Raw genomic sequence first — 14,253 nt, forward strand, 5'->3', positions numbered from 1 at the left:
TATAAAGTTTCAGGAGTTTTTCAATTCGAATTCTAATGTTTAAAAATTGGCAATGTACCCCCTTAATGTTTCAAAAATTTTCAATTCAGACCCTCTGTTACTAATTTTCGTCTGATTGGACGAAAATCATCCCGCGTGTGTCTCACGTGGGATTTTGATGCCCTCTATTCTAATTTTGTCCTCAATTGAGGGTAATTACGTAATTTTATAGGTTTTAATGAGGACAAAATTAGAATAGAGGGCATCAAAATCCCACGTGAGACACACGTGGGATGATTTTCGTCAAATTAGACGAAAATTAGTAATAGGGGGTCTGAATTGAAAATTTTGAAACATTAAGGAGGTACATTGCCAATTTTTAAACATTGAGGTTCGAATTAAAAAAGCCCTGAAACTTTATGAGGGTAAAGTGAATTTTCCCCAAAAAAATTCATCAGCAAATTTGTGATAACATATACTTCGTCTCTTCCAAAACATAAGAGGCCCGACAACAACCCCAAAGCCAAAAACAAATCCCAATTAAACACTTAAAAAGTTTCAGTTAATTGCATTTTCAAAAATTGAATGAGTTTCTTCATGTGCTGGAGGTGATGATCTCGGCTTTTGTGTGTGCATTTTTCTTTCAAAGGAAAACCATATAATCCTACGTTCCCTTTATAGGAAATAGGAAGTTTCCGAGAATGTAGCAAATTGCTCGCTGTGTGGAATCTTTCCCACCAATTGATTGAATGAAAGGTTAAGGACCGATAGAAAAATAAAACCATTTGCAAGTTGGACATGAATCTCACCAGTAAACTTGTTGCTTCACAAATCCAATAACTCAAGATAAATCAATTTTCCTAGAAATTGTGGAATTTGGCCAAACAAGTTGAAAATATGTAACAATTTGAGTTCTCCTAGTTCTTCAGGTATTGGCCCCTCAAAATTATTGCATGAAAATTCAATGGGATGAAGTCGTAACTCTTCACGAACTCCATCTGTTGACCTTTGGTGGTAACTGTTGCAACATCTTGATAATAAACATACACAGATAAAGCTTCAAATTTGTGGCGAATACGCTCAGTCTGGGCGTTTTCTTCATCAGCCACCATTTCCCTCCACTTAGAAAAATATTTTGTTGTCGATAAACAAACATCTTCAGTAGTTTTGTTATCCATATTATTAGTAATTTGAATAATAAATATGAAATAATTTTTATAAGTCTCATTAGTCCAAACACGTCTTTGGTAGAATTCGCCCACTTGTTAGGCTAGTAGACACCATAGAAGCTCTTGTATATTTGCTACACAAATGGTTAAAAATTCGAGCAACATTAAAAGTACCCACATCATTAATTCCAACCCACGTGTTTGCTCCACAAATGGTTAGTAATTTTATTTTTTGGTTGAGCCATTTTACTCCCACATTACAACTAACCGGTTCCTCTCAAGTTGAAAAGAAGAGGATCTCGGTCTGTGTCACAACTGATCCATTGCCACTGGACACTGTTATTTATGATGTTTATTTTTTTTGTTTGACTAGTTGTTATTAATAGATTTGCTGGTTACTTTTGTGGATGACATAAGTGTCAAGTGGGAGCATTCTTGATTAGCCCTTGCTTTATCCTAAAAAAGAAAGACATGAGAGTTAAGTGGACATTTCAATTGAAAACAGATTAGTTGTGTTGGGAGCAAGCTTGGAAGTGATCTAGCAACACCAATGACCTCCAATATATACTAAGAAAAAAAAAAATTTAGAACAAGGACTAGGAAAACACAAGGAAAAAACCTAACATTCCTCTATAAAAAAATCCTGGTCCTCAATGAAGGATATAGATATAAAATCCAAAGAAAACTTCAAAAGAACAAAAAGGAATAAAAAAAAAAAAAAAAAGAAGTGTAAATTTAGTCTTATATGAAAATAGGGTCATTTATTCAAATCTTAAAATAAAAGCTAAAAACAAACATACAAAAGTGATCAAGGCAAGTCCGACAACAAAGGTCAGTTTTGCTTCCACTTCCCATAAGCGTCTCATAAGTCACTTGCGGATCTAATATCAGAAAACTATTCAATATATTATATAAATTGATGATTACAAACTTACTTAAGACAACATTCGCATCCAATATATATATATCAGAAAGAAACAAAAAAATGTCAAACCTGATTGCATTGCTCATCATGTCAATCACTAATGCCTCCGCCCTTGATTTATGTGTGCTCGCCGTCCATTATTTCTGTGTGCTCGTTTTTGGCGATTTTCTATTTTAATATAAAGTCGAGGGAACATCTTGAAAAATATGTCATCAACATGTTTGTAGTAGCATATCCTCCATCTCTTCCAAAACATAAGAGGCCCAATAACCATTGCAAAACCAAAAACATATCCTAATTCAGCACTTAAAAAGTTCCAGTCAATTGCATTCTCAAAATTCGAATGAGTTTCTTCAGGTGTTGGAGGTGATGATGGCTCTTCATGTGTGCATTTTTTTTTCAAAGGAAAATCACATAATCCTATATTCCCTTCATAGGAAGTTTCTGAGAATGTAGCAAATTGCTTTATTTGTGGAATCTTTCCCACCAATTGATTGAACGAAAGGTTAAGGACTGATAGGAAAATAAGACCATCTGCAAGTTGGACAGGAATCTCACCAGTAAGCTTGTTGCTTGATAAGTCCAATGACTCAAGATAAGCCAATTCTCCTAGAGATTGTGGGATTTGGCCATCGAAAGAATTATGAGACAGGTTGAAGATATATAGTGATTTGAGTTCTCCAATTTCTGCAAGTATAGGCCCCTCAAAATTGTTGCATGAGAAGTCAATGGAGGTGAAGATAGTTAGAATCTTCACCAGCTCCGCCTGTAGACCTTTGAAGGTAAGTGTAACCTTATTTTGATAATAAATATCCCAAGGCAAAACTTCATATTGAAGGTAATTGAGCTGAGAAGTCATTTTTTCCTCTTCCATCATTGCCTTCCAGCTAGAAAAGGATTTTATTTGAAACTTACCAACAAAATTGTTGGAAGCTAGGTCCGCAATTTGAAGATTTGGCCAAGCGGCACTAGGCTCTAAGCAATCAATGGGCCCGTAAAATTTGTTAGATCGCAAAATAAGGACTCCCATCGTGGCTATCTTCTTCAAGTAACACGGGAAGGCATCCTCAATGTTGTTGTTCCCAAGGTCTAAAATTTCCAAAGATGTGCAATTGGCTAGAGAATTAGGTAGCTTTCCTTCTAGTTGGTTTCCATTGAGATTTAAAGTTAGTAAGCCACAATTGCTTGGAAACGTATTAGGAATTGAGCCAGTGAGATTGTTTTTCCTTAGATTCAACACCCTAGGACTCATCTCAATTAAGCACTGGAGAACCGGGCCACTCAGTAAATTATCAGACAAATCTAGAGCAAGAAGATGTGTAGCATTGCATAATGAACCAGGAATACTCCCATAAAATTTATTGCTCGATATAGAGAAGAAATTAGCGTAGGTAAGGGAGTTACCGATGCTTGCTGGTATGACAGAGCTGAAGTTATTCTCCGAAAAATCCAAGTATTTAGCATATGATGGGAGAACCGAGAGCTGCCCTTGGAGCTGATTGGAGTGAAGGTCTAGGATAGTCACAAAAGACATGTTGAGTAAAGGCAAATCTAGACTCTCCAAATAATTATGAGAAAGATTCAATTCGTAAAGATTACGAAATCCCCAAATCCAACTGGGTATCTCCCCCTGAATCTCGTTGCCAGAAAGGTCTAGATGAAGTAATTCAGATTGATTTCTCAAAAAAACAGGAAATGTTTTCAACTTGTTAGAAGCCAAGTTGAATGTCCATAACCAGGGAAGGGAGGATAACGAAAAATTAGTTTCATCATATTCAATCGATAAGCTGTTGTGTGAAAGATCAAGATATGAAAGACTTGTCAACTTCTGAATCATATTAGGCTGAAAGGTGTTGAAAAATTGGCTCATAGTAGACAAAAAGGAAAGACTTTGTCTCTTGGTCAAACTTGTCATGCTCTTCTTCTCCAATTACACCGTATGAAGCCTTCTCCAACAATGAAGTCAAATTGTTGAAAAGTTTGCATTAACTCTTTAGAATTCCTTTTGTCAACAAAAGAAGCAACTACATTATCTCCTTCATCATTTCTTCATTTGTCAACAAAAGGAGCAAGCCATTGTTTTTGACTTCTTGTACAATATGGTTTTAAATATCCATTGGTTTTACTGCAAGGGAGGAGTCGAGAGAGTGTGCTGGTTTTTTCTGTAAGAGATTGAAAAATTTGTATTGCTCTACAGAAATTAGGAAGAACCAGTATTGTTTTGAGTGTGAGGAAGAAATTGGGTGTATTTGGGGATTTGGGTTTGTGAGTGTTTTAATACTCTTTTGTGTCTCCCCTTTTGAATAAGTGAAATCTCTCTACTGTTGCACCGTGGATGTAGGCAAGTTGCCGAACCACGTAAATCTTGTGTTCTTGTTGTTATTGTTGTTTATTTTTCTTTAAACATTATATCACGTTTGTTCCGCTTGATTGATTGTGTGAGAGATTCGCGACCTTTTGCACAACAAATTGGTATCAGAGCTTTGGGTTTCAACCTAGGCAATTGTTTGGGTGATTTAGTGTTTTATTGAAAAATTTGGAATACCACGATGACGGAGGAATTAACTTCGAAATCTGGTGGACCTGCACCTGTGGTGAGATCTGTTGTCTCGAATGCAAAATTCGATGTTGAAAAGTTTGATGGACGAAATAACTTCGGCATGTGGCAATGCGAAGTTATGGATGTCTTGGCGCAACAAGAACTTGATGTGACTCTGGAGGACAAGCCAGAGGAGATGTCAGAAGCAGATTGGAAAAAGCTTAATCGTCAAGCTTGTGGAACAATCAGGCTCTGTCTTGCAAAGGATCAGAAGTATTTTGTTATGAAGGAATCTATGGCAAAGGAGTTGTGGAACAAGCTGGAGGACAAGTATATGACCAAGGGCATCGAAAATAAGCTCTATTTGAAGAGGAAGTTTTTCGGCTTCAGGTATGTTGAAGGTACTTCTATGCCAGAGCATTTGAATAATCTCAATAAAATACTTGCTGATTTGCAAAATTTAGATGTTAAAATTGATGATGAAGATAAAGCTGTGGTGTTGATTAATTCGCTTCCGGATACATATGAACATCTTGCTACTACTTTAATGTATGGTAAAGATACGCTTAAATTTGATGATGTATCTAATGCACTAACGAACGATGAGTATCGAAGGAAGGATAAGCAGGCACACAGTGGAACGTCAGGGGCCTTGACAGTAAGAGGCAGATCTGAAAGTAAGAAACCCTTGGGTAGGAACCGTTCTGCTTCAAGGAAAAGAGGCACTTCATCAGACAGGAAATTTCTTGCGAAGGATGAATGTGCGTTTTGTCGTCAGAAAGGTCACTGGAAGAAGGATTGTCCTAGAATACAAGCTAAGGGCAAGGAGCATAAAGCTAATGTGGTGAGCACGAAAATTGAAGATTCAGATTCAGATGTTGCTTTGGCTGGAGCATCTTTTGATTGCCATTCAGAAGGGTGGATAATGGATTCAGCTTGTACCTTTCATATTTGTCCAAACAAGGAATGGTTTTCTAGTTTGGATTTGATTGATGGTGGAGTAGTTCTTATGGGAAATGACGTCGCCTGTAAGACGAAAGGGATAGGAAGAATCCGGTTGAAGTTGCATGATGGAACAGCTAGAGTTTTGAAAGAAGTTCGGTATGTACCGGACATGAAGAAAAATCTGATTTCTTTGGGTGCTCTTGATTCGAAAGGCTACAAAATCACTATGGAGAATGGAATCATGAAAGTGATTTCTGGTGCACTAGTGGTGATGAAAGCTGCTCGACAAAATAATTTGTATCATCTGCAAGGGACTACCATTATAGGAGCAGCTGCCACAATTTCTGACAACTCTAAAAAGGTAATCCCTGATAGAAATAAATTATGGCATATGAAATTGGGTCATGCAGGTGAGAAGGCTTTGCAAGGGTTAGCAAAGCAAGGTCTGTTGGATGGTGCCACAACAGGCAAATTTGGATTCTGTGAACATTGCATTCTGGGCAAGCAGACAAGAGTCAAGTTTGGCACAGCAATTCACAACACAAAAGGGACTCTTGATTATGTTCACACAGATGTATGGGGACCTACGAAGGTTCCATCATTGGGAGGTAAACATTATTTTGTTACCTTTGTTGATGATTTTTCTAGGAAAATTTGGGTGTACAGCATGAAGCATAAAGATGAAGTCTTGGGAATTTTCTTGACATGGAAGAAAATGATCGAAACTCAAACTGGCAGAAAAATTAAAAGACTGAGGTCAGATAATGGCGGTGAGTACACATCGGATCCTTTTTTGAAGATATGCCAGGATGAAGGGATTGTCAGACACTTCACGGTCAGTAGGACTCCGCAACAGAATGGGGTGGCAGAACGCATGAACCGTACTATTCTGGAGAAGGTACGATGTATGTTGTCCAATGCCGGATTGGGCAAGAGTTTTTGGGCTGAGGCTGTGAATTATGCATGTCACCTTATAAATAGGTTGCCAGCTGCTGCAATTGATGGAAAAACTCCTACTGAAGTGTGGTCAGGTAAACCGGCTAATGATTATAATAAATTGCATGTTTTTGGTTGCCCAGCATATTTCCATGTCAAAGATAGCAAGTTGGATCCGCGAGCCAAGAAAGCTGTATTCTTGGGATTTAGCACAGGTGTGAAGGGATACAGACTCTGGTGTCCCGAGTTGAAGAAAGTTATTCTTAGCCGAGATGTAACTTTCAATGAAGATGAAATGGTCAGAAAATGCAAGGTGGAGAATTCTCAAATTGAAGAATCTGATCATTCTACAGGAAACACTACGCAGCAGGTGGAGCTTGAGGTTCCAAAAGTATCTGTGCAATCTGAACAGATAAACTTCCCACTTGAGACCGAAGAGGAGTTTTCAAATGAATTTGAAGAAGAGATCCCAACCCAAAGGTCTCTAGAGCAACCAGACTCTATTGCAGTCAGTAGACCAAGGCGAGAAATAAGGAAGCCAGCTCGGTATACTGACACAGTAGCTTATGCACTACCAATTACCGAAGATGATATTCCTTTAACCTACAAAGAGGCAATTGGCAACTCAGAGAAAGCTAGGTGGAAGGAAGCCATGAGTGAGGAGATGCAGTCTCTTTACAAGAATCAAACTTGGGAGGTGGTTCAACTACCAAAAGGAAAGAAGGCAATTGGGTGCAAGTGGGTATACACCAAGAAGGAGGGTTCTACAGAGCAAGATGGCATTCGTTTCAAAGCCAGATTGGTAGCCAAGGGTTACGCTCAGAAGGAAGGTATTGACTATAACGAGGTGTTTTCTCCAGTTGTTAAACACTCTTCCATACGTGTTTTATTGGCTTTGGTTGCACAGTTTGATCTTGAGCTAGTGCAGCTAGATGTGAAAACTGCTTTCTTGCATGGAGACCTAGAAGAAGATATTTATATGACTCAGCCAGATGGGTTCAAAGATGCTGGTAAAGAAAATTTGGTCTGCAAACTGAACAGATCGCTGTATGGTTTGAAGCAATCTCCTAGACAGTGGTATAAGCGATTTGATCAGTTTATGATGGGTCAAAAGTACACAAGAAGCCAATTTGATCACTGTGTGTATTTTCGCAAGCTACAAGACGGTACTTTCATTTATTTACTTTTATATGTTGATGATATGTTAATTGCATGTAAAAGTATTGTGGAGATTGATAGGTTGAAGGCTCAGTTGAAAAATGAGTTTGAAATGAAAGACCTTGGAGAAGCCAAGAAGATTCTTGGTATGGAGATTACTCGAGAGAGGTTGAAAGGTATTGTTTGCCTAACTCAAAAACAATACTTGAAGAAGGTTTTGAAGCGTTTTGGTATGGATGATAATACCAAACCTACAACTACTCCATTAGCGCCGCACTTCAAGCTTAGCGCCGCTATGTCTCCGAGTACAGATGAGGAACATGATCACATGACTCATGTTCCATATGCAAATTTGGTGGGTAGCTTGATGTATGCTATGGTGTGTACGAGGCCTGACATTTCGCAAGCAGTCAGTATGGTGAGCAGATATATGCATGATCCAGGAAAAGGGCACTGGCAAGCAGCAAAGTGGATTCTACGGTATATTCTGGGTACTATAGATGTTGGTTTGAAGTTTGAACGAGTTCAGAATGGACTTGATAAAATTTTAGTTGGTTATGTGGATTCGGACTATGCTGGTGATTTGGATAAAAGACGATCTACAACAGGTTATGTCTTTACACTAGCAGGAGGACCAGTTAGCTGGAGGTCAACTTTGCAAACTACAGTTGCTTTGTCGACTACTGAAGCTGAATATATGGCAGTTGCTGATGCCATAAAGGAGGCAATTTGGTTACATGGTTTGATTGAGGACTTGGGTATTCTTCAGAAGCATGTGAAAGTTTTGTGTGATAGTCAGAGTGCTATTCATTTGGCGAAGAACCAAGTTCATCATGCTCGAACAAAACACATCGATGTCCGTTTCCATTTTGTTCGTGAAATTATGGAAGAAGGAGACATTCTTCTTCAAAAGATTGGAACTGCAGATAATCCTGCAGATATGCTAACCAAAGTGGTTACTGGAGCTAAGTTCAAACATTGTTTGAGCTTAGCCAATATCGTGAAGATTTGAAGCAAATTGGGAGTGCAACAGTGAAGTAGAGAATATTCGCCAAGGTGGAGAATTGTTGAAAAATTGGCTCATAGTAGACAAAAAGGAAAGACTTTGTCTCTTGGTCAAACTTGTCATGCTCTTCTTCTCCAATTACACCGTATGAAGCCTTCTCCAACAATGAAGTCAAATTGTTGAAAAGTTTGCATTAACTCTTTAGAATTCCTTTTGTCAACAAAAGAAGCAACTACATTATCTCCTTCATCATTTCTTCATTTGTCAACAAAAGGAGCAAGCCATTGTTTTTGACTTCTTGTACAATATGGTTTTAAATATCCATTGGTTTTACTGCAAGGGAGGAGTCGAGAGAGTGTGCTGGTTTTTTCTGTAAGAGATTGAAAAATTTGTATTGCTCTACAGAAATTAGGAAGAACCAGTATTGTTTTGAGTGTGAGGAAGAAATTGGGTGTATTTGGGGATTTGGGTTTGTGAGTGTTTTAATACTCTTTTGTGTCTCCCCTTTTGAATAAGTGAAATCTCTCTACTGTTGCACCGTGGATGTAGGCAAGTTGCCGAACCACGTAAATCTTGTGTTCTTGTTGTTATTGTTGTTTATTTTTCTTTAAACATTATATCACGTTTGTTCCGCTTGATTGATTGTGTGAGAGATTCGCGACCTTTTGCACAACAAAAGGAGCCGTTAAAGTTGTTTGAAGAAAGTGAGAGGATCTTAAGACCTTTGAGCTCAAAAACAGACATGGGTATTGGCCCTTCCAAGTTGTTGCTACTCAAATCAAGGGTGTCAAGCAGGGAAGAAAAAACGTTTGGAAATTCATTGAGTTGGCCAGAAAATTGGTTATTAGAAAGTTGTAATTGCAGCAGTGATGGAAGGGAAAACAGATAAATTGGAATACTTCCTTCCAGTGAATTGTAACTCAAGTCAAGAGATTGGAGATCCTGTAGAGAGAAGAGGAGGCTACTGGCATTGTCAAGTGTACCGGAGATGGATTCACGGTTCAGGTCGAGACCAGTGACACGCCCATCGCTGCAGGTTACACCTTCCCACAAACAGCAATCCACACTTTGATTCCAGTGCACCAATTTTGTGGGCCGATCACTGTCGAAGAGGAGGCTCTTCTTCAATTGGAGCATCAAGGATTGCTGATCGCCAAGAGTTTGACCAAATGCCACAGAGATACAAAAGTGGAGGAGAAGTGAATATATGGGCATCAAGAAAAGCCATGAAAAGAATGAAATTTTCATTTTGAGGCTGTAAGAAGAGACACCCAAACAATATGAAATTGAAGAGGTGATGAAATCAATGATTCATGAGGAGAGGAAGGCCGATGAACATGAGCTTTTGGGCCTATAAAACCAGACGAAATTGTCGCGGGAGGCTACGTAGGAGGTAGAAGAAGATGCAGCCAAGGCTGAAGGCTAGCTCTGCTTCAATTGGAACGAAAAATGTAGATAGTTGAGGAGCTGCTGATGGGCGTGGATGGCGGTAAGAAAATTCGTGGGTTTCTTGACTGGAGGCTACGTAGGAGGTAGAAGAAGATGCAGCCAAGGCTGAAGGCTAGCTCTGCTTCAATTGGAACGAAAAATGCAGATAGTTGAGGAGCTGCTGATGGGCGTGGATGGCGGTAAGAAAGTTCGTGGGTTTCTTGACTTTTCAAAAAGCAATGAAACGCGTTTCCAGAAGCACACGTTTCTCATGGGTCCCCTTCCTTAATTGTTCCAGTCTCCGCCGGCTGCCCGGCGATGTTGCCGTTGGACATTTCCTTGACTTGGGGCAATTAAAGTGATCTATACGTACGTGTATGCATGTGGACCTCCCCCACAAAAATAAATAGTATGGAAGCAAACCTTGTTGAAATTGTTATTATATTTTTATTCTTTGTTCATTGTACATATTAAATCTAGGTTGTGTTGTCTATTAAGTAAAACAAAATACTGGTCTAAGTCTAACTTAATGGGGTCTTCTTGTTTGTGAAAAGAAGAATTATTATTCAACTTCTGAAGATACTGTCATGAGCTATGTTGAACAGTTGAAGCATAGCCACTGGTTATTTGTAAAATAATAACAAAAAATCACCAAAGACTATTAGTTTTAGAGGTGATTGAGTCTCCGATACTTAAGTCGATAAATAGTTATTTGAGAGAAAATCAAATAAAAAGAGTAAGAGAAAAGGAATGTGTGTACCTAGCTCTATGAGGGTGTCCTTCAGATACTTGCCACTTGACAGACTTATAGTTAGGGGCGACAATTCGTGGTCGCGTATCATTTTGGGTCGTGTCAAGGTATGATATAAGACTATATAGATCAACTATAACCTGACTCATTTAATTAAATGGGTCAAACTTCTCAACCATAACCCTTTAATTTTGTATTGAGTTATTGTCGGGTTCATGTGTTATGTAAAAAATTGTTAGTCATTATGTCGAGTGTCGAGTTTGGGTCATATTGATGCATGGGTAAAAATATTATATATGTCAATTATAATCCAATCTATTTAATTAAACGGGTTAAACTTCTCAGCCTTAACCCTCTAATTTTGTATTGGGTTATTGTCGGATTCATGAGTTATGTTAAAAATTATCAACTATTATGTCACGTGTCGGGTTTGGATCATATCGATGCATGGGTAAAAGACTATATAGGTCTAATTCGATCCATTTAATTAAACGGATCAGACTCCTCAACCTTAATCATTTAATTTCGTGTTTGGTTCGTGATAAGTTTGCAGATCGTGTCAAAAATTACCAGCTCTACTTATAACTCTCTTATTATTTTTATTTTTCTGTAGATACTAATTGAAGGATCTTATAGTGATTATTTATTGTATCACCAAGCTACATGTCAACAATAAAATATTTTAGGATGATGCGTAATTTAGAAATTTAGGATTTAGTAGTTAGATTAGACCTTACAAAATAATTTATAGTAGTTTAAGTCCTGAAAATGCATGACATGTTTAGCTTTTAAACTCCAAAAATACTAATTTTTTTTGCAAGAATATTTTTTTCTAGGCATTTTGCAAGACTATATATGTGTATTGGAATGACACTTTTGCATACAAATTGTGAACTCAAAGCGTTGCAAAGATTACTTCGTTCGAAGCTTCGTTCAAATATACAAGAAAATGATCACAACCCTATAGTATTGTTATCAAATGGAGGGGCGTCATGCTGGGTGTGCCCCTCCGGTTGGTTTAATAAGGGTCGTCTGTATTTTCATTTGAAATGAAAAGGTTCAATTTATGATAATAAAATATAATTTAATTGCATATATATATATATATGGTATTACGTTAAGTAAAATTTTGAAATGATGACGTAACATATTCATGTTTCTTCCCCCGCCTTCATTTTCTGCAGCGGGCTCCTTGGCCTTGTTTTGGCTCTTTGTGGGTTCAACGTGTGGGGGGCTTTCTTTCAAACCCCCCCGGATTTTGTCTGTGGTCGCCGCTTCGCTACCTGCTATTAGGGTTTTCTTTCATGCGTCCCCATCGCGTCAAGCTCCCATGCCCCTTACGCAACGGTTTCCGGCCTGCATGGGTCCGACTCCCTTTCGGCTACTGTCTTCCCGCTTTGTGCTCATTTTTCCTGTTTTGGTGGTTCCTTGTTGTTTTTTCCGTTTTTTCTTGTTTGTGGTTGTTTTCAAGTCCTTTTGACGAGTCCCTGCCGCGATGAGTTTTCAACACCCCTTTGGTTTTCAGTTCCCAGCGTGTGCGTGATTGGAGTGTGCTATTTCTTTTCTTGTTTTATTTTCCTGTTTTGTTGCTTCTTTAAGATGTATTTGTGTTTTGGCGTGGGTTTTTCCTTGTATTGTTTAATTTCACTATTTTGTTCGGCTTGTAATAAGGCTCTTTCCTCTCTCACTCGATCTATGTCGCCTTCGGGTTAATTAGTTTTGGTCCAGACCTTTGGGTTGTAGATGTGATCATTATCCTGGCCTTTGGGTCGAGGAGGAAGAGTTTTTGCATAAGAGTCTTTCCGCTCTCAGGGTCGAGGAATAATTGCTATCCATGCATTTGGTTGAGTCTGTCAGTCACAGATATAGTATTAAATCTGATTTTAGTCATGGGTTAGCGGATTGGTCTCGAATCTTGTACTAAACCTGGTAATCTTGTACCTTTATACTATGGTTGCTTCAGAGTTTTGCTCTGTGATGTAAGAACTTTATGCTCGTGGTATTATTAGATGAAATGTTATGTTTTTCTCAAAAAAAAAAAAAAAAAAAAGTACTTTAAAACAATATCTGAAAATCCGGGTAAATCATACAAATAAACAAAAAATCTCATAGGCGAAAAGGCCTCGGGCAAATATTAAATAAAAAACATGTTATATCGAACAATTAACGATTTTATAAACTAATGGACACTAAGCAAAAATAAGCCCCAAGATGACCATTGTGATTTTACACTTTGGTTTGGACATCGAATATAATTGCTCGTAAGATGCTAATCATATATATATATATAAAGATTATTTTTGCTAATGAAATAAAAAATAAATACCTAATCATTAAGTTGAGTAAAAATCCGACAATCTATACAATTAATAATTAATATACAATTATATATTTTTAAAAAAATAACGCAATGAAATTTTTTTTTCTATTTTGTTTCTGCATCCTATCATTTAGTTCATCTAATTCAACTATAACATATAATATTATGTTATATACATATTAAAGTGATTAAACATAATAATACATAATTTGATTTGTATTATTTGTTTCCTTATTTGATTTTGACATTAATAATACTTAATTTATTGAATAATTTATATATGAAAAACTCTTCAAATACATTAAACGCCATTAATTACATTGATTTAATGAACCGGTTTTAAAAAATTGGTTCACAAGTTATGCCTTAAAAAACCGGTTTAGCATTAAAATAAGAAGAGTTCACACCACATATCGCAATATTAAGACATTTCTGAGAGTGATTCGGCTTTTATATATATATATATATATATGACTACTCGATATTAAATAGAGCAATGGTAAATAAAACTACATCACATTCCATCCACATTTCACCAGGTTGGTATGACAATGCTTATCAACTGTTTTTTTTTTTTATATATTTTTTAATAACAATGACTAATTAAAGAACTGATGGGTATTGTTGCATCAGCAAAGACAAATGTAGAAATTAATATGAGTAGGGGCCCAATGATATGTTGAATTTTATAATATATCACATATCAGCCCAATGATATGTGATAAAATGAATGTGTAATATATTGCATTACTCCTTCAGATAAATACTAATCCTACAAGTTTAAACAAATACAAAATAAAAATAAATTTACTTATTTAATTAATATTTTAATTTAAACCAACCAAACAAATTCAACACCTCAATAATTTTCATAACTTCATTATCTACTTTATTATTCATACAAGACGGTGAAATTTCTGGAAAGTGTCAGCGTGGCAAACCATGAGAAATGCTTGAATGCATTCTCCCAACCATCTTGTTTCTTTAGCATCTTGATTTTTTTTTTTTAAAAAAAAAAAAGAAAAAAAAAAAAGAGAAAAAATTAAAGAGGGACAAAGATGGTAGGGAGATGGTCGGGAGAATGCATTCAAGAATTT

The 14,253-nt window shown here is 37.1% G+C and overlaps 1 protein-coding gene across 1 annotated transcript; it reads right to left on the minus strand.

Moving 5' to 3' along the window:
• Positions 1-1,913: 1,913 nt before the first annotated feature.
• On the minus strand, positions 1,914-10,060 carry LOC132161994 (receptor-like protein 54). The gene is made up of 3 exons (XM_088511447.1): positions 9,271-10,060; positions 4,619-4,787; positions 1,914-3,916 (listed from the first exon to the last, which is right to left on the minus strand). Exons 1-3 carry the CDS (start codon positions 9,903-9,905, stop codon positions 2,171-2,173), a joined length of 2,550 nt encoding a protein of 849 aa, XP_088367573.1. The 5' UTR covers positions 9,906-10,060; the 3' UTR covers positions 1,914-2,170.
• Between the last annotated feature and the right edge of the window lie 4,193 nt (positions 10,061-14,253).

This window comes from Corylus avellana, chromosome 10, assembly GCF_965113065.1.
Source record: "Corylus avellana chromosome 10, dhCorAvel1.hap1.2, whole genome shotgun sequence".
NCBI classification, from domain to species: Eukaryota; Viridiplantae; Streptophyta; class Magnoliopsida; order Fagales; family Betulaceae; genus Corylus; species Corylus avellana.

What these genes read in the sequence shown, in the direction of transcription:
- LOC132161994 (XM_088511447.1), bottom strand. Translation starts at nt 9,905, where the DNA reads ATGAAAATTTCATTCTTTTCATGGCTTTTCTTGATGCCCATATATTCA. An exon ending in CGGAACAAACGTGATATAAT is followed by an intron (nt 4,788 to 9,270) that starts GTTTAAAGAAAA and finishes CTTGTCCTCCAG; the next exon opens with AGTCACATCAAGTTCTTGTT. An exon ending in TTAATTCCTCCGTCATCGTG is followed by an intron (nt 3,917 to 4,618) that starts GTATTCCAAATT and finishes AACACCTTTCAG; the next exon opens with CCTAATATGATTCAGAAGTT.